The sequence below is a fragment of the Musa acuminata genome, chromosome BXJ2-3 (assembly GCF_036884655.1).
Source record: "Musa acuminata AAA Group cultivar baxijiao chromosome BXJ2-3, Cavendish_Baxijiao_AAA, whole genome shotgun sequence".
Taxonomy (NCBI): domain Eukaryota; kingdom Viridiplantae; phylum Streptophyta; class Magnoliopsida; order Zingiberales; family Musaceae; genus Musa; species Musa acuminata.
The window spans coordinates 36,653,506-36,678,537 of record NC_088340.1 but is presented as its reverse complement, the minus strand read 5'-3'; the positions used below and the strand labels follow the sequence as shown (position 1 = coordinate 36,678,537).

The following is a 25,032-nucleotide window of genomic DNA, read 5'->3' as shown; positions in this document are numbered from 1 at the left end:
ATGCGACGACAGCATGATTGACGTGGTCTACAGACATGCACTTATCATTTCAGTGGTGCTTCGGCAATGCGACGGTGCCACGTGGCGTGATAATACCGGTTCTAAATAGCGGTCCCCGCTTATTTCACTGTATCGGGCCACATATAACAAACAAGTGGGTCAAATGCTCGCTCCAATATGTTACAGATGTGATGATGATTGGTCCAGTAAAAGGTAGGGCCCACTGTTTGTGCCCAATCACAGGGCATGTAAGTCACCCCATTTGGGGTACGAGATTGGGTTCCGTCATTTGCACACGTCGGGTCAATCGAAACACTAGAATTATTGAAGGAATATGTTTTCGCATTAAGATTCGCATTCCGTTTATAGCTGTTTATGATTGCAAGACAATTACTAGATAATATGGTCTCAATCCTGAGAACATGATAGGAAACTCCGGATCGGTCATCCTACTAACCAACTTAGTAATGCTTTCGTTTGGCCGTACCGAGATATGAGGCGTATTCGGTTGATGATAAGACTTCTACCTTGTACAAATAGTCAGGACATGATACATTCACATATAACGGAAGCATCTTATGTCTCGATGCACATAACCCAATTAATCTAGATATAATAATATATCAATTCAACGTATCAATATGTTATTTAAGAGAAATATTTCCTTATTAAGACACTTGATATGATATTATCAGTGTTCATTAGAAAATAAATATTATATAAAACAAACTTCTTCTCATCTTCTATAGATGTGATAACACTCGAGAGTTGATGATCAAGTCGATCGTATCATGATTAGCTCCAATCAAGAGTAGATGTTTTGGATCAGATCCAATCAAGAGTGTTGGATCCTTTTCCAATTAGCTAATCTACGGTCTCGATGAATCGTTGAACGCAACATGCGGATCCAGTTAGGATAAATGGGTTCGGATCTGGGTCGAGTCGGGTTGGATCCAAATCAAACGGGCCCGTTGTGGGTCGTTCGTTACAATTCCCACCGCCACTGGAACCGTAACCATCGCATCGCGTCAAGCCAACGCCACCGCGGTCCCATTAAAAGCCCTCCCCTCCCCACATCTGCCATTCTCTCTGTCTCGGACTCTCGCTCGCTCCCAAAACCCCGCGGCCCCAAATCCACATCGCCCGCTCCTCTTCTAGGGTTTCTGATCCATCTTCCATCGCCTCGATTATAGGGTTCCGCCTCGGGGATCGGCGTTTCTTGGATCGCCGCCCTCCGAATCCCACCCCCCCATGTGCCAAGAAGAAGAACAAGCGGCGTCGCGGTTCTTGTTGTTGTCGGTGACACTGGGAATCGATCTCCGTTTCTGGTGTGCGTAGCGGGGAAATGAGGAGGAAGAGAAAGGAAATTAGGTCTTCGGAGAATGTTGGATTCTACCTGTCCGATGATTTTGACAAGGCGCGCCAGATCAAGAAGAAGTGCAGCGAGCACTGGAAGGTTTGCCCTACGGAAAAGGTGGGATCGTGCAGCCGTGGGGATGAGAAGGTCGGATCTTGCGGCGGCGGAACGGCCGCTGGAGTTGTCATGACCGCTCCTGCATCCGGGAGATCGGCGGCTGATTCCCCTGGTCGCGGCCTAAAGAGGAAGCTGGGGTGCGTCGAATCTGCAACCAGGATCGGACGGAAGAAGAAACTGGAGAATGAGTACGTTCTTGGACGCCAGATCGGGAAAGGGAGATTTGGGTCTGTGCGGTTGTGCTGGAGCAAGGTCAATGGTGAGGAATTTGCCTGCAAGACTCTGCTTAAAAATGGTGAGGAGACGGTGCACCGTGAGGTGGAGATCATGCAGCATGTATCTGGTCACCCGGGCATTGTGACCCTAAAGGCCGTATTCGAAGATTCCAAAAGCTTCCATCTCGTTATGGAGCTATGCTCTGGGGGCCGGTTGATGGACCAGATGGTCAAGGAAGGAAGGTATTCGGAGTGCAGAGCCGCAATTTTGATGAAGGAGTTAATTTTGGTCATCAAGTATTGCCATGAAATGGGTGTGGTTCATCGTGATATTAAGCCAGAGAATATTCTTCTCACCACCTCAGGGAAGATGAAGCTTTCAGACTTTGGATTGGCAGTCCGGGTTGCATGCGGTAATCTTTCTCTTGTCTTATTTAAGTTATTTTGTATGTTCTGTGTATTCAAGATATGCTATTCTTGGCAACATATACAGAAGCATCTTAAACTAGTTATACCCCTTCCTATCAGAGCACCATATTTATCAAAATACCTTGTTGATCTTGATGTTTGGATGTTCCTCTGTCTTTCAAAGTTGTAGGTTTAGAAAACAAAAGAAAGTGTCATCCAGTATTCTATACTGTTCTCTGCTGGATGACTTTATTTTGGACGGTGACTTCATGACTTGTCTTTGTCGCCATGGTTTTTAATCTTGTTCACTTATGGACAATATCTTTTCTATTTGGCTCCTTTTGTTGTCACCTGTATAGCTGTTTGTTTCAACACAGTCGCCCTTCTATACATCCCTCTAAGGTATTCATGGTTAGGATGCTGAGGCTGGATACTGTTGGTATCTGACAGCTATCCAGATTTTCTTTGGTTGCTCGCTACTTTGGTATCAAGGCAGTTGAAAATATTTATCTTGCTAAGATCACTGGTGCTAGCAATCAGATATCAAGATAGTGGTTGACTGTCTCATATTTCATTTAAAAATTGGTTCGGAGTTATTGCACAAAATGCTCTCTTTGGTGGTTGAAAGGAATTTATCACTTTGGCTGTTGATTCCAAAATGATAAGAGTTACTTTATTTTTTTCCTTTTTATTTCCAATATAAACTTGCTTAATGACAATTCTTGTATTAGCCTTAACCTTTTGGTTGTTGTTTTTATTTTCAGTGGACTAGACAAGCAACTGCAGAAATTTTCCTTTGGAAATTTTATTAAAAACATCAATTGGTCTTCCAATTATGTCACCAGGGAGATTCTTAATGTTGCATGGCGAATTCTGTGTTGTTGACTGCAATCATACAGATTGCGATGAGTTTATTGCTGGTGGATTTTTGCCTCTGGTCGAGCATCAGATGGTAATTGCTAGCTACTGACATGTCATCCAATGGTTGTCAGTGGATTGGTAGCAGAAAATCCTTGGCTATCTACAGATAGCCAACAGGATAATCAACCTGTGGTTTGATTTGTTAACGAGGTTGACAGGCTGTTGTTTAGGTAATTCTGGTCCGTTGTTGGGCACACCGAGTTCTGATAGGAGCCATAATGCTTCAAGATGAATACTGTAGGAGGATTGTTAACACATATATAGTTCATTGTTAGTTACTCCAACATTAAGGAAGGCATTGGTGAAGTTTTTTTTATCAATTTAGCAATGATTTGAAATCATATTTAGCATAACAATGGAATATCTGTTTCAGTTATTTGCTGCAGGCTAGTATGTTTTTACAATGATCTTTTAGAAATTAGGATCTTTAGGTAATTCAAGAGGAAGAAGTTAGAAAATATCCAGGCAGGGAAATAGTCCGATTATATAATTTTTTTTAATGTGGAGAAAGTATTTTTGGTAGCGTGGCATTAGACATATTGCTCTTGTGATAGCATGAGAACTTAGATTTATTAACTCAATTTGGTGCTTTTTGTGGTACATCAGATCAATGTAGTCATCATAGTTTCTCTCGGTGTAATTTAGCCTCTAGTCTCTAAGAACACTGGTTGGAGTATGAAGGATAACTTTTGTAGATCTTGATCTCTTGATTGCACTAATCATTCACATTGTCATGCAGTGGAGTTTATGGTCAAGGTTTTGGTATAGTTTGAATCATCTTTGGGTCTGTGAGTTATGTTTAGTCTAGGTTTTGTTATCTTGATAGCGATTTACATGAAATCTCCAATATTTTCATTTTTGGCTTCTACAAAATCAACAATTGTAGTAGTTTAGGAGCGGAAAATGATTTGCCATGCCCTTCCTGTATAGTTCAGTAGCTTTTATCAGTAGAATCTAAAAAGGTTCAGATCAAAGACCGATGTGCTAGTCATCATGGATCAGCACATGTCATGTCAAAAGGTTTGTGTCATTCGTTGAGCAGTGTTGACATCGTTAACAAATGGATAGGCCAATTTGTGGATTACGCTGGCCAGCAGGAGCATGCCAACTAGTACAACAAGGTGTTTTGTGCCAGAATTGTTTTGTCATTTCTTTTTGCCATGATACAATTGGAATTCTTATTTTGATGATGATCAACCTATTGGTGGTTCATTCTAATGTTCTTTCCATGATCATAAGCCTTACGTCTAAATGAATCATTTTGGTGATGTGACCAATTGTGTCTGTTGCACAAGCTTGGAAGATCAATTTTGATTGGTGAACATGATTGAGGAGCTTCAAAGATTATGTCAACAAGTAGGAATGCCAAAGAATCAAGTTTAACGTGTTGTGGATTGTTTACATTAGATTTTGAGGCATTGAGATGTCTTCATCATAGATTCTTTTCTTAATCCTTTGTGCAATATTTTGAGTGCTTAGCTTAGAAAATGCTTTATTTGCTTCAATTTATTCTTCTTAGATGTCCTAAGAAAGTTGGATCCGAATCTGTTGGGTCATGTATGCAATTAGCTTCGTGGATTACCTTGTCAAAGCACGCTGCTTGTACTGAGTTGATGTTGGTCAACCCAAGTCCTAATACATCATACTGTACTATGCTGGTAATATGATTGGCTTCTACTTGATATTGGTTTTATGTTGATATATTCATTCCAGCCTGTTCAAGAATGAAATTGGTACTTGTACATGATAAAATGACAATTGGTGCTTGATTTGGTATGTGTTTTGTCATGTAGATGTTGTGCTTCATCTAGTATGTGTTGGCACCTTTCAAGTTGGAATTTATGATCAAATCAGGAATGACCAACAAGTGCTGTTGGATTCAGATACAAGACACCAAAATTAATATAAAAGTGTAATTGTCAAGCTTTAAATTCCACCAACTAAATCATGAATCTCTAGCCTCTTATCATCCATAGATGCTTCTGTCACCAGTCTTCTCTATCATGTTGTTTGTTGTTTGGCAGTGGCAGTCCAGCCTGCTCTTTTATTTTCAACATTGTTGGGGAATATTGGGTGAAGATGCAGTATTCAAGTATATTTTTTTCCGGTGGTTTCATTTTCAAGATCAGTTTTTTTACACTATTGCAATTGGATTTCTGCATTTGCCTTTGAATGGCTTTTACCAACTTCACCATATTGTTGTTGGTGTATATTCCATGCCACTAGTGTCTTGGTTGATCTCTCTACAAAACGCAACAATAAGTAACTATACTTCAGGTCAAATTTACTCAGTTTGAAACCAATAATTTTCTTCCTGGTTTAGACGTTTCATTTGTATTTGTTTGCAGGAATTTAGGTGCCCCTGCAGTCTGCAATAAGAACTCAGCTTGGAGAGACTGTTCGGGTTTATCTATCTTATTAGTTGTTTTTGGTTAAAAAATATGGTTTTTAGATGTTGGCAGGTATTATGAGCAATTAGATCTTTTCTCGATATACCTGGATTTACCTGTTTGTTAGCTGCAGCATGTGCTCATGCTTTTGGTTTTCTCTAATATTTTTAATGCAATTTCTAGTGTAAGAATGGCCCATCATGTGTTGTTTGATGTGGGCTTTGTCATGTCATTTGGTGATTTTCCAATTTTGTTCATGACAGGTCAGAAGTTGTCTGGTGTTGCTGGAAGCCCAGCATATGTAGCACCAGAAGTTCTCTTGGGGGACTATTCTGAGAAAGTAGATATTTGGGCAGCCGGTGTTCTCCTCCACTTGCTGCTGGTTGGTGGGCTACCATTCAATGGTGGATCTTTGGAAGCTGTCTTTGAGGCAATTAAAAAGACCGAGCTTGATTTTACATGTGGGGTGTGGGAGTCAATATCGGAGCTAGCACGGGACCTGCTTAGTAGGATGCTGACTCGGGATGTCTCAAAAAGGATCACGACTGATGAAATTTTAAGTGAGTTGAAAATTTCTCCCTTATTTGTTTGTTCTTGTTTCTGATTCGGAATGAGCCTGATCAGTAACTCTGATTTCAGATCACTCGTGGATTTTATTCTATACAAAATGCCCATCCGAGGTGATGCGAAGAAAATCTGTAAGAAAAAACATTAAACCCATAATCGATGTCGAGAGAATTGCTGCAGCCATCAGCAGCACTCTGTCTACAGAGAGTTCAAGTTCAAAGTCCGAGGAGCAGGATGGCTGTTGCTTTGTCGATGCTCTCGCAGCTGCCATGTCACGTGTTTCAATCTCTGAGACGAAGCGCACCAGGCTGTGCGGCCCTGTGAGTCCAATCCAGCAGCAGTGCTCTTCTAACATGGAATCTAACCTCTGTACAGCATTCTGACTCTGGTATATACTGATCTCCTCCATGGTTTTGATTACTGAACTAAATAACCACGAGCTAATCAATGGCGGCACGACAACTTATTTGTCTCACTGGTCCCTACCTCTCAGGTATTCAGTGTGGTCTCACAGTCTTGGATTACCATGTTCAATTGTATCATAAACTTGGAACTTTGCATTGTAAAATGACTGACATCAACTCCGTGACTTGTGGAAAGTATTTTTCCGGCAGCTTCATTATGTCGATATTTTTCATGATCAGAGTGATGTAAATATGATGTTCATCAGCTGATTTAGGTATCAGATTTGGAAAAAAAAATCTTGGAATGTGAATATTCACCTCGTTAGGTATATGTTCATTCCTTTGCTTTTGTGAATACTCTGAATTGACTTGACATGCTCCTGCATGAAACAATGAAGATGCTGCTCATCGCTTCTTGTTCATGTATGCTTTGCCTCTCTATATCGATTGGGCATAATGATGTTACATGAAACGATCAAGATATATAGACAGCCAAGTCAAACCTGGTTGATTGGGTCAAATTATCAAGATATATAGACACCACTTCAATAGCAGATGCTCACAGGAGTTCATGTTTCCCTGCTCGCATGGGCATCGAGTAATAAAGGTGATTGGCATGCATCATGTCCTTGGACTTGGTTCTTGCGTGCTTATACATTTGGCCAGTGTTCTTTTTGATAGGATTTAAAACTTCATCAAATAAGTTACTAAATCGAGGTATTATATATACATAGGACTAACATGGAAACATGCCACCTCAATGAAGATGCTGAAGAGATTAACTGATAAAGATTTTGATAGATTATCATAAAATTCTAAAGTCCATGACTTAAGTACCTTAAAAAAAAAACCTTTGGGAAGAGTTTTTGGACTGACTACATCATTGTGTCCCAATACCAAACATCCAAATCAAGTCAATTTGCTGGTAGAACACAACAAACAGATCTACAGGGGTTTGCCATGAATGAATATTTTAACACACTCAAAATATCAGAATCTGCAACCACATACTGTCATGCTCTTCAGAAGCTACCATAACATCAAGCACCCACTGCCTCCTATCACTTTCATTTAGATCTTATAAAACTATATGATACAATTGAACATGGTGATCCAATACATCAAGTCACGGAATTGATGTCAGTCATTTTACAATGCAAAGTTCCAAGTTTATGATACAATTGAACATGGTAATCCAAGACTGTGAGACCACACTGAATACCTGAGAGGTAGGGACCAGTGAGACAAATAAGTTGTCGTGCCGCCATTGATTAGCTCGTGGTTATTTAGTTCAGTAATCAAAACCATGGAGGAGATCAGTATATACCAGAGTCAGAATGCTGTACAGAGGTTAGATTCCATGTTAGAAGAGCACTGCTGCTGGATTGGACTCACAGGGCCGCACAGCCTGGTGCGCTTCGTCTCAGAGATTGAAACACGTGACATGGCAGCTGCGAGAGCATCGACAAAGCAACAGCCATCCTGCTCCTCGGACTTTGAACTTGAACTCTCTGTAGACAGAGTGCTGCTGATGGCTGCAGCAATTCTCTCGACATCGATTATGGGTTTAATGTTTTTTCTTACAGATTTTCTTCGCATCACCTCGGATGGGCATTTTGTATAGAATAAAATCCACGAGTGATCTGAAATCAGAGTTACTGATCAGGCTCATTCCGAATCAGAAACAAGAACAAACAAATAGGGGAGAAATTTTTAACTCACTTAAAATTTCATCAGTCGTGATCCTTTTTGAGACATCCCGAGTCAGCATCCTACTAAGCAGGTCCCGTGCTAGCTCCGATATTGACTCCCACACCCCACATGTAAAATCAAGCTCGGTCTTTTTAATTGCCTCAAAGACAGCTTCCAAAGATCCACCATTGAATGGTAGCTCACCAACCAGCAGCAAGTGGAGGAGAACACCGGCTGCCCAAATATCTACTTTCTCAGAATAGTCCCCCAAGAGAACTTCTGGTGCTACATATGCTGGGCTTCCAGCAACACCAGACAACTTCTGACCTGTCATGAACAAAATTGGAAAATCATCAAATGACATGACAAAGCCCACATCAAACAACACATGATGGGCCATTCTTACCCTAGAAATTGCATTAAAAATATTAGAGAAAACCAAAAGCATGAGCACATGCAGCTGCTAAGCCCAACAGAAATTTATTGTTTTAATATTTTGTTAATTTCTTAATCGAAATCCATATACCCTATGTTTTAACTCCAACAAACACACACGATAAATCTACATGATGTACTCAAAAGACAATGCTACAGGGGTTTCCCATGAATAGTTTTTACACACTAAAATCCTCTGAATCTGCAACATATTGTCATGGTAATCTCTTCAGAAGTTACAATGAGATCATGCGCTCACTGCCTCTTATCACTTTGGCAACATCATGCTTGCAGCAGTAGTAATCAAAATGTTTGTGAGCACAATCTCACATCAATGCAATGACAGCATATATCTAGCAGCTGCAACTCCAGTCTCCAACCTGCAGCACCTGAAGTCAGTACCTCAACCTGGTCTCATGCATCCAAACACCTTGCTTGTACCAACATGCCCCCACATAGGGCTCATAACAGTGTCACTTGCAACCCTTCTTTGTCAACAAAACCATGACATCCTCATCCAAGAATTCATGGATAGCAACTGTAGAGCCAGATATCAATCTTCTCCAGTTTGCTAAACCCTCAGCAAAGGCAACCACTATGCCTCCCTCGAAGCATAATCACAAAGATAGGAAGGATGAAGACAAATGAGCAATTGCCACCAACTTGTCAGGCGTGCATGCACAAAACCATGGGTCAAAAGGAAAGGCTCTCAGTCACCCCTTGTGACGATTAGGAATCCTTGCTACTCACACAAACAAACCATAGTTATGCTTTGTTGGACCATGAAATCCCTTTAGTTCACCCACCATCAAAGCACAGACATAACTGTGATCATAAAGTACCGATTCAGACATTCAGTTATTGGATCTGTGTGGAGAGAGCTAGCTTTCTGGCTTCTGCTTTTGTCACCTTTTCATTGATCTTGGCGAAAGAGGGCTATAATTATGGAACTGGCACTGCTATTTTTGTTGCTAATTAGAGTCTGAAACTAAATTATGTGCCTATAGAACAAATGCTACCATGTAGCAGCACCTAAATCTTTGGCTTTCAGCTTGAGAGACTTGACATAGCAAATAGCCTCATCAATGACAGTTGCGGCATCCTTTCCCTCTCCACCTGGGATGATCCTTCTGAGAGCACTGACTATTTCTAATATCCTCTCCCTTTTCAACCGCTTGCGATCCTGGTCTTCTCCTCTCACACAGCTCGAGTCGCCACCTTCAATCCTATGTTTGTTAAAATCCAAATCAGAATTGTCTCCATGGTGGCCTCCTGATGTTGCCGTGTCCAAAAGCAAAGCATCAGGTTCATCCTCATCAAGTCGCTTTCTCTTGACTGGGAAGATAGAGCTAGCTACCTCGGACGAACTTCCTGTCATTGGCCCAAATGGCGAATGTCCTGTACTGGCATCCTCCTCCTCCCTGCTGTCATCATCATCAGAGTCAGAATATAAAAGAGCATCAATTTCCTCAGAATCTTCATGCACTTCCTCGACTTCATGTCCAATGTGAACAGTTTCATTGCTTCCCTGAACGTCCAGACTTTCATTTGCATGATTAAGAGTCCGATTTGGGTGTAATGAAGAGCTTAAATCTTCATGCATCTCCTCGACTTCATGTCCAATGTGAACAGTTTCATTGCTTCCCTGAATGTCCAGACTTTCATTTGCATGATTAAGAGTCCGATATGGGTGTAATGAAGAGCTTAAATCTAAGCCTGTTCGTTCCCACGACTGATTAAGAACTGGCAATCTCTTCGTAGATCCACCAAAGTCTGGTGGAACAAACATGGGAATTGCAGAAAATTTTATAGATGATGCCATCTCAAAGGATTTGAGTGCTTGAATCTCTGGGAACATTATGGTGGTATTACTGGGGACGACACAGCCACAATGTTTAATGTAGGTAGGGAAAGCCGTCGGTGGGTTGTTCTGTCGCCCAATGTTGGGCTCCATGAGATCAGTAGCAGAGTTTAAGCTACTAAACCGCTGCATTTGATGTGGAAAATTGAGCCAAGGATTGAGGTTTTTCTTCATCCCCACAAAGCAAACACCTGAAGCACCAACAACACCTCATTTGGTCAAATGCCCCTTTCAATCACATAAGCTGCTTATAGCGCATCAGAAAACATAAAAAGGACTGCAAATAATTTATCAGCGCAATCAGCAAAGAACAAATGTTACCCCCACAATATGATTAGCCACCAATATCTGCGGAATCGCAGCTATACTGAATAAGAAGATAAACAGAAGCTAATCTACGTGACCGGTTTGAGGAGATGGCGGAAGTACTCTGCCTGCACGACATGAAAATAACTAAAGATCAAAAAGCCTGGGTTTTGATCCTAAACATCCGAACAAAATGCTTCTTCCCAGACTTACCTGGCAATGCTGTAATGGTTGGAAGCAAGCTATGACCCTAACGATTATGGTGGAACCACCAGCAATCCCATTCTCATGTTTCAGTGCTCGAAATCTCGTCTGGGCAGCAGCTTGACACACCATTACTTCTCTTCTCCGCTTCGAAGCCGAAGTAGTTCACCAGAGGACCCAGAAAGAGAGAACAAGAAATGGACAGGAACAACAAAACAAAGAAATGAAAACAAAGTGTAGTATCGAAGAAAAAGAGAAACGAGGACTTCCTATTCTATCTGCTCGACGGTGGGCTTCCTCTACGAGAAGAGGGTTTTGACGCTACGGATCAGAGAGAAGGACGGGGATGTCAAAGAGGAAAGCCAAAGACAGGGAGGTCGAGTCATAGAATGACTCGGCAGTACAAGTTCAAGGAAACGCCTTTCCGAAGAACATCAACAGAGAGGCTCAGCCACCGCATAGTGCTTCCAAACATTAACTAGCACAGCTCTTGTTCCCTCCTCCTCCAATCGATCTCACTGGAACACCCAAAACTACATCAGAAACCAATTAAAGATTGGGAAACACATAACTTCATAACCCAAAAGACAACAACGACGACACGCCATAATTTTCCAACGAGACAAGCAAAAAAATCGCTCCTTTGTCTCCAAACAATGAGATAACTATGAAAATTCTCCACAAATTAAGGGGAAAATGACTTTTGGACAGACTTTCAAGAATTCTACCATATAAAAATATCGACCGAAAACCACGAGCAGAATGATTTCAAGGTCAACCTGTCGCCGAAAAAGGAAAGGAAAAGTAAATCACGAGCATTGAGTAGAAAATATTCGATTTTGAGCACAAAATCCATCAAACAAAGATACCAGAGAAGATGCTAGAATTAAGAACTAGAAAAGTGCCAATTTATGATCCGGGAAGGAGCACGTCAAAATCTCGGACAAAAACCTGCAATTCCTCGAACAAAGCCTCAAATCTGCTAACAGTGAGGAGCCAGACGCACCAGAAGAGCCAACTTAGAGCCGATCGGCGTACAAGCTCGAACAGGTCAAGCTCCCAAGAAAGGAAGAGGAGCGAAAGACGGAAGAAGCCGGCATGGAAGAGGATGGACCGGCGACGATGTCGATTATATTGGCGCATGAAGACAACATTGCCCCTCTACTTCAGCGAATTTACTAAAGAAAAATGAAACATCTAACTGTAAATTTAGCCAAAAATGACCCTTAAAAATAGGCTCCTCACACTCCTACAATTACGTTAATGCCACGGTCAGCGGACAACGAAAATTACCGTCTTATCCATATTGTTCGTTCCCACCTTTTCTTTATCGATCAATTTGCATTTGTTATCTTCCAAAATTAATTCAGAACAATCAGATTAACCTAATCATGATCTAACTGTTACATGAATCTTTAACTTTGTAATTAAAGACTTTATCATATTATTAGATCCACTATCAAATCTCACTTTCGTTATTTATCATTTACAAATAAATATGAATATGTATTTTTAGAAACACTTAATCGACAATTCGAATATGTTGAATTTAGAATCAAAATCGATACTATCTATTCGTTATTTAAATCTTTTTTTAATGTTTTTGATCGATTCAGAATCGAATTGGAATCGATAGTTTATGTTTGATATTCTAAACATTAAAATCAAACCATCCCAGTTTTTGTTCTATTGAACTATCAATCCATTTCGATTCTGATTCTTGAGTTGAGCCTATCAATCCATCCCAGTTTACTTCTGCATGAGCAAACCAAAAATCTTTAGTAGTACTCAGATGTTCAATCCTACTGGAATACACCAACCTGTAGTACTGCATGAAAGAGATTATTTTATAGGGTACATGACATAAATTTAGGTACCGGAAGATTTGATGACATTAGTTTATGTGTCCCCATGTCATTAATATCCACCCCTTCGCATGGACAAAGATACTTCTCCCCAAGCGTAGAGTCTACGTTTTGGGTGACACGTAACTTTCCCTTTGAATCGAGGAGCACTTTGTTGCTGCTGCTTAAACCATTTGCATCACCAACAATTATGTCAACGATGGTGACGACCATTCAGCACGTACTGATACCATACGATGTGTCGGAGACGAAGACTTGGTGCATGGCCACTTGTTTACACACCTCATTCGATAGCTTCTGTGACTTTAGTTTGGGATGACAGCATTCGTCATCTGCTGTAGTGAGAGGAGGAAGAGGAAGAAGAAGAAGAAGAAGAAGTAGAAGATATGGCGTTATCTGCTGGTCTCGAACAGGATCACCACGCCACGCTTGCAAAGCAACGCAAGCGACTCCGCACGCTGTAGAAAGGAAAAGGCATGCATGCATGCATGCAGTGCACGCCCGTTCTCTGGCAGCGTTCACAGAGTTATCTTTCTCGTTAACTCTGTGATAGTTTGTTTGGGAGTGGTAATTGGTATTTAAGAGGTTAGTGATCGAAAGGATGAATCTATAATGGGATTGGGAGTGTTAATTGGACAAAGAGGAGGGGACAGGGAATGAGCATCCTTTTAACACGGTGAGCATTAGAGATGACACATGGGAGCAATGCGTGGAGCGTCCAAAAAGCAAGAACACGGGAAAGCAACGGTGATGATGACAGCAGCAAGCTGCGGCAAAGCCTGCGGCGGACTCGCACGAGTCTGCGACTCGCACGCGTGGGTCTCGAGGAAGGAACGGCACACGCCGACATTGTACGCGACTGGCGTTACGCGACGAGAGGGGGCCAACCGTGGCCGCTGTACGAGGGGGGACCCACGGGGTGGTGTTGGCGTCACACGCGTGGGTGGTGATGGAGGTCTTTGACCGGGTCAAACCGCGCGTGTGCTTGGCGTGTTTACTGAGCTGCCACGCGCGGACGGATTGCACGGCCGATTTTTGTGGCAGGCGATGATGGCGACGCGCGCAGCACTTCCAAGTGGCGTTTGATTTGATCGCTTTGTCAGCGCGCACGCGTAACATTTCTTCGCCACGTGGCGTGATGACCGCTGATATAAATAAAAAATTCTATCGAAAACTTTTGCTATCCATTAAATATCTCTATATAGACATAAATATAATCATCATTTTCTTTTTTATATTAAACGACAAGCAATATCGAGTATTGAGGGAGCCACAAGCGATGAGTGAGGAATGTACAATACTGAGTGAGGAACTAAATCTATTAAACAAGAAAAATCTAAATTATAAGCTCAAATTATTTAACTGAGTATGAACTTACTTTATTTTCTTGTGATGCTACTTGTGCATCTGACTTTAAAGCCCAGACCTTTATTTATAGGTTAAACATGATATACCAAACTTGATTTTCCCGATGTAGGACTATAGGATTTGCCAAACTCACAAAAAATGTTATCAATAACAAACTTCAAAATAAATAGAGAAGCTTACCTAAAAATGCTATACTAATCATTTTTTCTCTATCGACGAATTAATTACTTGAGTATTTTAAAAAAATCTTAGTAATGCATCGATCCTGTAAAATTAAGTCGAGGAGTGAGTTTTCCGAGATGAGTGTTCATAATATTGTACCTTAAGAATATTTTATAAATAGTTTAAGAATTATTATGTTCGAGATTACTGGGCGTAAGAGGGGATTATACGACGTTTTAAGCAAAGACGGGGCGTGATGTTTACCACTCTAGTAACCTATGTCATTTGATCACGTGCAATCTGTTAAAGTCGCGTGTTCTCATATTCGATCTCTACTTATCAACGTAATATGATTGATAGGTGACTAGGATGACCGACTTATCAATCACACTTGAGCTTACGTTAACCTCTCTCTATCAACATCCCAACTTTATTTTTTTTAATCATTCAAATCGATCAAAAATCAGAATCGAATCGAGTCAACAGTCGATGATTTTAAATCGAATCTGAACCATGTTTTGGTGGTTCGATTCTAGTATCTCGATTCTGGAATCGAAATCGATGATTTCAATTCAGATCCAAACCGCGCAGAAAAAACAATGAATTTATCCTTCTAATAATTTAATAAATAACTTATTATAGATATATTTTTAAAAATATAAAGATTAAAATAGACGGTTACGATCCTAAACTAGAACTAGTTTGATTCCTCAAACGAACAAGACGTTCGCTCGTTAATGGGCCGATGTTGGATTTGGAGGTGGGCATTTCAAATACGCCCAACTAGAGTTTATGTTGGGCTTAGATTATGCCTACAAAAGGCCCACATTAAACTTGCAGCAAAAGCTTTAATCGAGTCGAGTTCGAGTTCGAGTTCGAGTTCGAGTTGGGTCATTATCTATTAGGAGCCCTTTATGGCTATAATACCACCTCCTCGATGCCTAGCATGTATGATTCATGATGTACCGATATGTAAATAATAATACAACTGAGGTGACAGCTGTGTCCTGTAGACCCACCCTCCCTAATCGGGGATTTGATGCAGTGGTGCTTCGTGTTCTTTTGCATGCAAGGATGTGCTAAAAACACACGAGAGATAGGGGCATGATGCAGGGCCGCTGCCCTGTGCAGCTTCAACTCTTCGCCGGTAACCCCCACAGAGGACCAGCAATTCAACCCTGGCGGATGGAGCCCTGTGCAGGGCATCATCAGCTGGCAGCATTTGTGGCCTCTGACCAAATCACTTCCCAAAGATCCAAACTCAGACTCGTTCTCCCCACACGGGGTTGGCTGTTGATCGTCTTCAAGCTGATCACGAGGCAATAAATCGCATCCCCCCACACTGCCTTTGGTCCTGCATCACTGCATCCTCCAACCATCACCACCTTCTTCACCACCATAAACTTTCCTTTAAATGACGGCTGAGTGACGAACGCTAATGTGATTGAGGTTGGAGTTCCTGTAGGCAAGCTATTCTTTGCCCTCTTGTTGTTCACAGGGTTAGCTGTCACTGCCTGTCTCTTGTTTCCTCTGCAGCTCACTAGAAACCAAGCAGTCAACTGTAGTATGCTCATTGGCCAACCGATGCCATAAAATTGTTGGTGCTTCAGCTTTAACTTTAGCTGTGTCTTCTTGAGCATTGAGATGCACACTGGTGTTGTGTTTGATCGGAGTAGCTCTGCATTAGTTATTGCCATGCATGACTGTCATTATGTGTTGGTCCCCAAAGAATCCATCTTATTTTAGATCGTTGAAGGCAGATGGAAACCAAATGAATTGTCTTTCAACAAACGACAGGGATGACCAACTTCTCCTTTCTGTGATCTCAACTCAATTTCCATGTATGTGGAAATGCAGGGATTATCTTGAAATAGGCTTTGGTGTAACTCAAATTTTAGATGCAAAGATGCAGCAGTCCTATAAAATATACAGAGATCATCTTGAGAAATCTTTTGGTCATGGAAATCTAATCCAAATTCTTACTCTATGATACATCAAGGCTGGTCCTGCTAATCCTTTTCAGGTCTGTCCTTTGGGAAGCACAAAAGAGAGACCTCATCCTACAATAAGACTGCTTCCCTAACATCCCCAAAGGAACACTTTTTTATTGGCTTTGTTGGGTGCCCTAATCCATAAAATTCAAAGTCATGACCCTTAACAAAGGTAGATTAAAGAGGCCTCCCAGTTTTCATGCATCCCTACCACATGACAGTTTCCTTTTCCCAGTTATCAATAAGACACCTACCTACTCTTTGGTCCCTTTCATGGACTCACTTATATTGATTCAAAAGAACTCAGTCAACTTATATTGAGAACTGAGACATGGAGGCCTGTTACAGTATTGGTTGACATAGGCACACATGTCATAGCAGAGCAGCAGGCAAGGTGCATGGCAAAGGGAATTGTGTCATCAATCATAATAGCTAAACTAAAGTTGGTGGAGCAGGACCTTCTTTAATGTCTTGCAGCAAACAGACACTGTGCCTACTGCCCACTAAATAGACTGGCAGCTTCCTCAATGGAGGAAGTTATCACTTTACCACTGTTTGTGAAGTCATTTCAGGTAGATTTAGAACAAGAAAACATGATGCATATTCCTCACTAGTATTTGAAACTTGATGCTGGTTTCTGCCAAAAGCTATGAGACAATAATCTCTGGAAGTACTTGATCCTTGTCTATATATGTTACAGGATTACTGGGGGGATCAAACTCATCCAGCTTATTACTTTTTACTGTTTCAACTGATGCACTCTGCAACCTGAAACTTCCAAGGGGTTACCCAACACTTCTCCCCATAAATGTTGTCTTTGTCTGCATGTTGTCACTCCAAGATCTGTGCCAGCCAGTGGGCTCTTCTTTTATAGACAACCAGTCAAACAGTGGAAGGACATAGCAAGGATGCGATGAATGCTGTAGAATCGAGCTTGTTCTTGGTAATTTACTTGCTTTTGTTTCTCGTTTCTGTAGGGTGATTCTCCTTTGATCACAAATGGTAGATTGGTAATGATTCTAAGAAGGAAACAGAATCAAATAAAACCATTTTTTTGCTCCCATAAGATGGTGATTCCCATCTGACTCATGTGGTATGGTTTGAAGTTGTAGATCTGGTCAGATGCATTCATATCAAAAGCAACCTGCTCATTCCAACTTTCTTCTCTGTTAATTTCCAGTCAATACAACAAAGCTTTCGCAAACAAATCAAAATGAGTTGGAAACAAGGTCCTCATCTTCTCATGAAGATGATGATCTGTTTAGTTTCCTCCTCTTGGCAGCTGGAGAGGAAGGATGACAGTTTGCGTGTGACCCAACTGTTATGTCATCACTCTCGTAGCTCACACATGCAGCATCCAGCACACCTATCGGGCTCTTTGGCGCAGTAGAAACTGATGAACCACCTTTCTTATATCTCCTGTTCTTCATCAATGTCATCTCTTGAATCACTTCATTGCACCTCAAGACTCTTTCCTAATCCGTTGTGCAAACTAATTAACTCTTAAAACATAGATTGCATTTGTTAGATGACGTAATGTATAACACAGATGGATGATCTCACCATATCTACATGATTGCAGCAAGTTAAAGCTTTGCCAACCTCCAGAACTTGGGTCTTCTTCAAGGCAGTCAGTGCCACTGCTGCAGCAATCTCAGAAGGTCTAAACTCAAGGAAATCAATCTCTGCAATTAATTAGCAGTCACATTCATGTTAAGCTTTGTATCCAATCTAAATATCTCTCACACTTTGAAAGATAATGCATTGCTCTTAATCACCGACCTCTAACAGTGCCCAAAATGAGCCCCACAGATCTAGAAACTAATGAGCTATCTGGCACAATTCCATCACTGAACTTGTACAGAAAGTAATCGATGAATGAGAAAGGTGTCACAACTTGCATCCTCCACTTGAGTGTGCTGAGCACTAGAAGCTCCATTCTCTGTACAGTCCTGGCCTCAAACACATACCTTGCTTCACCTATCTGTTTGTCCATCCAAAAGAACATGATCAGTACTAGAAAGTTATAATGGTCCAAAGATATATTTTTTACCTGTAAATCCAGAGATGAAAGGACTTCTGTTTCATCCGCCTTGGCAGCAAGGGATAAGCAGGCCACTGATAGCAACTGTGTCATCCGAGCCTTACCTTGCTGTAAATGGAGATGAAAATATAGAACATTAAGAAAGATCGTACTTTTCCTACTACTTAATTAACATAGCTACACATCACAATGAGTTCTTTGTACCGAGTGTTCGTAGGAGGAGAGAAACCGATCCAAGTAATTCACACATAAATAGGCACTCAGAGGCCCAAATCTGTGATGTGCATGAACCTGCCCATTTAGAGGAAGAAGATGACACAAGTACATCAAATGCAAGGCAAGAAAGAAAAGAATTAAGATAAAGCTGTTGTCAGATTCATTCAACTCATCAGAGAAAGGATGAAACGCAACAAAAGTCTTCTACAGAGATATCAAACCAGGTGAGCAAAGAACAACTCAACCCTACCTTTTGAATCCAGTCAATGGCATCACTTCTGATAGCCAGGTCCAACTGCCCCCTCAGCAACCTCTTAACATAGTCTCCCTGTGGGAGATGCTGCGACTCCCTCTCCACCATCAACGCAACGCAGTCCTCCGACTGCAAGGTAAAATCCGCCGAAATGCCCGCATAAATACCACTCCTCGTGTCAGGAAATCGCCAAAGGTCGCGCCTTGCAGCTTCTCCATAGAAGTCCTGCCCTTCTGTGTCACCCAATCCCAGGATGCCATTGCTGTCCTCTGGGCTGAGGAGGGCGGAGGAAGCATATCTAAAGCTAACACCCATTGTTAATGGATCGCAAGGCTGGGGGAGGTTCCTTCCTTGCTTCCAAGATGCTCTCTTTAGAGAGAGAGCGAGAGGGAGAGAGAGAGAGAGAGGCCTAAAGGGAGGAGCTTCTCATCCGATTGGTGCCCTGTGAAGCGGCTTATATACATGGAGATCCTACAACACGCTCTGCGTATGAGCAAGAAGAAGGTTTAGTCTGACTTGATTAGCCATGCATGGTGTGGCTGCAGATGTGGACATCAATATATCTGAGTCGCGATGAATGCTTGAGATGAACAGTAGATTTATGGATGTCCGTATACGTAACGTACATGGTGTGTATACGTAGGTATGCGGGCAACGGGACCCGTTTCGGTGGGTCCCATATCAGTGAGAGACCCTGTTCGTGAAACATTTCCGGCCGATTCAGCCCTGATTCTACGCACGTGGAGACAAGTGGCAGACGCTAAGGAACCCCATCTTTTAAACCCCTCTCATCCAACCATCCGCGCCGCCCATCCCATCCGCCTCCGTCGGTGCCAGCGGCTTCTGCCTCCTCTCTGTCCCTCCACGGCCCCCACGGCGATGATATCATGCGGGTGCTTCGGAGGGACAACGTTCCACGGTCTCGCACTCGCTCCCTCTATCTGCCGCTCTCCGTCGATGTTCTCTCCTCTCCGAACCCTAACCCTAACCCTTGCCGCCACGAATCCCCACCAACGCCTCCTCCGCAGGGTGCTCTTTCCTTCTATTGTTAGGGCCTTCTCTTCCACCGCCCTCCCCACGGCTCCCATCACGAAGCAAGAAGGAAAAGGTGGCTCCTCTATCAAGTTTTCCCAATTTCCTCTTTGCAATCTCAGTTGAAGCTTTGGTACCTACAGCTGCTGCAAAGCCGCAGTGGAAGGCCGCCATCGACTTCAAATGGATTAGGGACAACAAGGATGTTGTTGCTGCCAACATAAAGAACAGGAATTCCAATGCCAATTTGGATCTCGTTCTTGAGCTGTACGAGAAGTTCCTAAATCTTCAGAAGGTCAGGCCTTCTTTTAATTTTTCATGCTATATTTCCTTTATATTCATCAAAAAGGTTTTCATTCTTTTAACCTGTAATAGTGCTTCGGAGGGCCCAGGTTGTGCTTTATTATTATCATTTCCCCTTCAACTTCATGGCCATTAGTGTTAGCATGATATGGGCAGAAATTGAATTTTTTCAGTGTGACCACATGGACGAAGTATCTTGGACTTCTCTCACCATGTTTTCCAACTCAATTTAATGATCAATGCATTGTGGTATCAATCGAATTGACAAACAGTGAATATAAGCATACGAAGTGTAGAAGAACAAAAAGAGTAATGGTTGTGGTCACAGCCATTGTCATGGTTTTGCGGCAGACTGATGTTCAATAACCTTTCCAGGCAGAATTTTTGTGGAATCTGTTAGTTTGGAAGATCACATGAAGTAAGGTGCCCTAAAGGAATTTTGATCTGATCGAGCTCTTTCTAGTATCCCCTTTTTCTTTAAATACTATGTGTTGCGCTATTTTGGCCTTATGTTATTGTCTTTGATCGTTTGTGACATGTAGAACATATCAAATAGCTTTGTCAGATGTATTTGATCGAACCTGTTCATTTGTATTCTTCTGTTCTGCATTAGGAGATATCACTGAATTGGTGAGGAGAGATTAGAGGTTGATGTTTCCATAGGGCATGTTGTTGTGCATTTGCACAAGGTCTAGGCTCTTATGTGTGCTAGATTGAACCTTCTGTAGAAATAGTCTATTCCAAAGGAAAACTGACAAAGCCTTTAGAATCAATCTCCTTGGCATTCTTCTGAATCTGCTGGCTCTAATTTTCTACCAGATTGATCTGAAAGCTGTTATTTCCTAATCATACAACAGAGGAAAAATGTATACTTCTTATAGTTTACATTGGATTTAACACTTGTTGTAGTCTTTCACTGCTGGTCTGCTACGTACAGTCTCTTCAGGCCAATCTTTATTTCTGCCAAGAGTCTACCATCTCTGTGATGATTAAGTCAATATGCTTCAGATTTTTTGTTGTGCTTCAATATATTGCTTCTAGATCCTTACTTTAGAACAAGAACTTGTGTGACAGGATACTGCTGCAAGTATATGTTTGTCAATTAATGAACTTGGTAATCATTAGATTGACTGTTCGAACATGCAACTATTTCTTGCTTACTTCCTTTAGTTTTTTCTTCACCGTTCACCGTTATTGCTTTGTTTTCCTGTAATGGTATTATATGGACTTACTGATTTCTGTATTCAAAGAGGTGCAAGAGAAATTTTTTGTTAGCAAGGCTTCTCCAGGTTGGACTAGAAACACCTGTGATCACAAGTTACTATGTTCTTTATGTTCTGGTGCGTCTCGAGTAGGTTAGATTTTAGTTTGTGTCATTCTGGCTGCCACAACTATTAGGTTACCAAGGATTGAGACGTGTTCCAAATTTTCTTAGTGTAAAATTCAGTGTTACTTAATAAAGCCAAGATGTAATGCATATTCAGTATTTTAACAAAGACAAGATGTAATGCATATTCAATGTTCCATGTCAGTGTCACCACGATACAAGTTCATTAACAGTACATGTTGGACTGCATTACTATATCTAGTAGGCATGCCATGGTGCAATAATGACTAATAACGAGTATAATGATAGCATACAACTTCGATATCTAATTTTCTGTCACAGATGGCAGGAGGTTGAACGGCTTCGAGCTGAAAGAAATGTAGTCGCTAATAAAATGAAAGGGAAGCTAGAGCCATCTGTACGTCAAGCTCTTGTGGAAGAAGGTATGAACTACCTAGTAATACTTTTTTTTCACCCTTGAGACTAGATTGCATACAAACTCTTGTGGGAGATGACGTTTTGTTGATTGGTTCCACCTACATAACTCCATTGATCTTTCCTACAGGAAAAAATTTGAAAGAAGGACTTGTTTCCCTGGAAGAAGATCTAGTTCAACTTACAGATCAGCTTCGACAGGAAGCACAGTGTCTACCAAATATAACACATCCAGATGTTCCTATAGGGGGTGAGGAGAGTTCCATAATCAGAAAGATGGTAGGTTTAGCTCTTGACTCTTTGTTCACATTATTAGCATTTTTTTAAACTAATACTCTATGTTTTATTTTTCTGAATTGCCTAGGTAAGAAGTCCGTGGGAGTTTAACTTTAACATTAAAGATCATCTTGAGCTAGGAAAGGATCTTGATTTGTTTGATTTTGATGCAGCAGCTGAGGTATTCCTCAACCTAGTGTTTATTGAACTTTCTTTCTATGGTTTTGATGGTGTGATGACTACAATGAGGCATATGTATAGGCAAATAAATTTACAATTATTGGTGCACTTTTTATCTGTATGTCATAGTTACTAAATTAATAAAAAAAATAAATTTATTATCTATATCAAAGAAGTATTAGGTCTTTCGTTTATCTATTCATTGCCAACACATCCCTTACTGATGGTCACATCTTTTGACATATAAATTAGGTTTGAGACTCGCTGAAATCTTTTCCACCATGTCTTAGATGAACTTTGCACTTTAATAGCTTTCTTTGACATTTTTGTTTGTGGGTGCATATCAGCTATATATATTCTTTTACAGGTCAGTGGTTCAAAGTTTTATTATCTAAAGAATGAAGCAGTCTTATTAGAAATGGGCCTAATTAATTGGGCAATTGCAGAAGTTTCAAAACGGGGATATATACCTCTTATCACACCAGAAATTGTAAGATCATCTGTTGTTGAGAAGTGTGGCTTTCAGCCAAGGGGGCAAAATACACAGGTTGGTGCTTAATTCCTAGTTCTGTATTTATTTTCTTTCTAGATATAATTTAATCATTATCTGTGCAGACCCTTTCGACATAAGTTGAAGATTGGAACATAAAATGAAAATACAGAACTGTCTTGCTGGGACCTACCTAGTCCAGGGAACGATTAGGGCACCATGCAGGTTGAAATAATGGTTTAAAAAAACTAATTTCATAGATATCTTGAACAGGAATAAGTAATTATGTTTGTTTCATTCACAAGGCCATAGCCCCTTCAATTTTGTACTGAATTTACATGAGGTCTGATTGGCAATTGTCTGTTAGTCATTTATAGATCACATGAATTTATCTAGCTTGTTGATGTTCCAGAGTTGTGAGAAATTTCTATTGTCTCAAATTTGGGAACACTGATAGGATTCATCATATTGCTCTGTATAAATATCCCATTTGGTGATGTTTATTTTATTTCTTAACAGGTGTATTCTATCGAGAACAATGACCAGTGTCTCATTGGAACAGCAGAAATTCCTGTTGGAGGCATCCATATGGATTCAATTCTTCCTGAATCTGCTTTGCCTTTAAAGTATGTAGCCTACTCACACTGTTTTCGCACTGAAGCTGGTGCTGCAGGAACAGCGACAAGGTTGGTCCATACCTAGTGGCATTCTTTTAGACTATGTTCTCAGATTATCTTTGAGGATTGTACATTTTTGTCAAATCCTTTAGACTTCAAATAAAATGCTTTACTGCTTATTTTAAACTTTAATCAATGAATTTAATGAAATAAAACAGCCACTCACATCTGCCTCTTCTCCTTTGCTCCCCATCTTTTTATTTTCTTTTTTTTTTCCCCTCTTTCGATCCCTCCTCCACTAAAATGAAATGAGATGAGACTGAGCTTACCAGTATCTGTTTCATGGTTGAAAAGAAGGGTTTGCCTTCCCAACTACCTTGCTTGACATGGTTTCCTTCAATAAGGTTGGTCGTTTGTAGACTCCATGTTGATGAGGGATATCATTTATGTACCTATTATTGTTGAAGCAATCTGAAAATTAGTTTCTAAATTATTGATATCTTGCTAATTCAAAGAACCATTCTTGAACAGGGGCCTTTATAGAGTTCACCAGTTCAGCAAAGTTGAGATGTTTATATTCTGTCGTCCTGAGGAAAGTAACTTGTACCATGAAGAACTTATTGCCATTGAGGAAGACCTTTTCAGCTCTCTTGGACTTCATTTCAAGTAGTTGTTTATATTTCTTGGTTTGATGTATGATATAACTATGTATGATGACACTTATTTTGGCATTTATCACAGGACTTTAGATATGGCAACAGGTGACTTGGGTGCACCTGCATATCGTAAGTTTGACGTGGAGGCATGGATGCCAGGATTAGGGCGGTACGGTGAAGTATGTTGATGGCTTATAAATTTTTTTTTCCTTGGTATTAGCATTTGCAAGTCATAATAGTCAAGCAAACTTTTTACCTATTGGTTTCAACATTGAAAAAGCCTATCTTTGGCATTGGTAGCTTTGAATACTATTTCACTACTCAGGTCGATATGCTAACTTGCTCTTTGACCTGTGTCTAACAGATATCAAGTGCATCAAACTGCACAGATTACCAAAGCCGGAGGCTGGGCATCCGTTACCGTCCATCTGATATGCCAACAACCTCGAAGAAAGGCAAGGGCAGCAATCTGGCACCCACGCAGTTTGTTCATACCCTTAACGCGACAGCTTGTGCTGTTCCTCGCATGATCATATGTCTTTTAGAGAACTTCCAGCAAGAGGATGGTGCTGTAGTAATTCCGGAGCCGCTGAGGCCTTACATGGGAGGATTAAATGTCATCTCTCCGAAAGCCAAAACAAGTCAATGAGAATCCTTTTGAAGTTGAATTTCTTGCTTCTGTGTATTTTAATTTTATTTACATAGATCAAAGTCTGCAGAATAAGAAATTCATGACAGCTGAGAACTTATTAGCTTCTTTTTTTTTTTTTCTGAAACTCAGCTGACTATTATCTAAATTGACATTTTGAAGTGTCTTTTATTGTTTCAAGGTATTAATATGCACAAGAGGAAGAGATGCCATTGAGAATTCTTTTCGAGTTAAACTTCTTGCTTCTGTCAATTTCATTTACATAGATCAACGTCTGCAGAATGACAAAGA

General features: G+C 40.9%; 5 protein-coding genes across 8 annotated transcripts; 2 read left to right on the top strand and 3 right to left on the bottom strand.

Annotated features, from left to right (window-relative positions):
• Window positions 1-1,076: 1,076 nt before the first annotated feature.
• LOC135607978 (serine/threonine-protein kinase PEPKR2-like) lies at window positions 1,077-6,618 on the top strand. The gene is made up of 3 exons (XM_065100320.1): window positions 1,077-2,102; window positions 5,672-5,968; window positions 6,048-6,618. The coding sequence occupies exons 1-3, from the start codon at window positions 1,346-1,348 to the stop codon at window positions 6,356-6,358; spliced, it is 1,365 nt and encodes a 454-aa protein (XP_064956392.1). The 5' UTR covers window positions 1,077-1,345; the 3' UTR covers window positions 6,359-6,618.
• A 1,093-nt stretch (window positions 6,619-7,711) lies between these two features.
• Window positions 7,712-8,471, bottom strand: LOC135607587 (serine/threonine-protein kinase PEPKR2-like). Its single transcript, XM_065099535.1, has 2 exons — window positions 8,102-8,471; window positions 7,712-8,022 (listed from the first exon to the last, which is right to left on the bottom strand). Exons 1-2 carry the CDS (start codon window positions 8,469-8,471, stop codon window positions 7,712-7,714), a joined length of 681 nt encoding a protein of 226 aa, XP_064955607.1.
• Window positions 8,472-8,526: 55 nt separating this feature from the next.
• Window positions 8,527-12,003, bottom strand: LOC135607973 (transcription factor bHLH143-like). Of its 2 annotated transcripts, none has more exons than XM_065100310.1 (4): window positions 11,884-12,003; window positions 10,887-11,395; window positions 10,689-10,801; window positions 8,527-10,558 (listed from the first exon to the last, which is right to left on the bottom strand). In XM_065100310.1, exon 4 carries the CDS (start codon window positions 10,539-10,541, stop codon window positions 9,522-9,524), a length of 1,020 nt encoding a protein of 339 aa, XP_064956382.1. In that variant the 5' UTR covers window positions 10,542-10,558; window positions 10,689-10,801; window positions 10,887-11,395; window positions 11,884-12,003; the 3' UTR covers window positions 8,527-9,521. The 2 variants fall into 2 exon arrangements, with proteins under 2 accessions (XP_064956382.1, XP_064956383.1); XM_065100311.1 differs by having other exon boundaries at window positions 11,829-11,976.
• A 5,391-nt stretch (window positions 12,004-17,394) lies between these two features.
• Window positions 17,395-19,165, bottom strand: LOC135606558 (cyclin-D3-1-like). Its single transcript, XM_065097590.1, has 6 exons — window positions 18,774-19,165; window positions 18,512-18,598; window positions 18,317-18,415; window positions 18,046-18,247; window positions 17,827-17,948; window positions 17,395-17,738 (listed from the first exon to the last, which is right to left on the bottom strand). The coding sequence occupies exons 1-6, from the start codon at window positions 19,089-19,091 to the stop codon at window positions 17,505-17,507; spliced, it is 1,062 nt and encodes a 353-aa protein (XP_064953662.1). The 5' UTR covers window positions 19,092-19,165; the 3' UTR covers window positions 17,395-17,504.
• Window positions 19,166-19,574: 409 nt separating this feature from the next.
• On the top strand, window positions 19,575-24,960 carry LOC135607972 (serine--tRNA ligase, chloroplastic/mitochondrial-like). Of its 3 annotated transcripts, none has more exons than XM_065100308.1 (10): window positions 19,575-19,884; window positions 19,952-20,103; window positions 21,788-21,881; window positions 22,004-22,152; window positions 22,238-22,330; window positions 22,697-22,876; window positions 23,339-23,505; window positions 23,968-24,102; window positions 24,178-24,261; window positions 24,457-24,960. In XM_065100308.1, exons 1-10 carry the CDS (start codon window positions 19,656-19,658, stop codon window positions 24,620-24,622), a joined length of 1,449 nt encoding a protein of 482 aa, XP_064956380.1. In that variant the 5' UTR covers window positions 19,575-19,655; the 3' UTR covers window positions 24,623-24,960. The 3 variants fall into 3 exon arrangements, with proteins under 3 accessions (XP_064956380.1, XP_064956379.1, XP_064956381.1); XM_065100307.1 differs by having other exon boundaries at window positions 24,178-24,271; XM_065100309.1 differs by lacking the exon at window positions 19,575-19,884 and having other exon boundaries at window positions 19,963-20,103; window positions 21,781-21,881; window positions 24,178-24,271.
• Window positions 24,961-25,032: the final 72 nt, after the last annotated feature.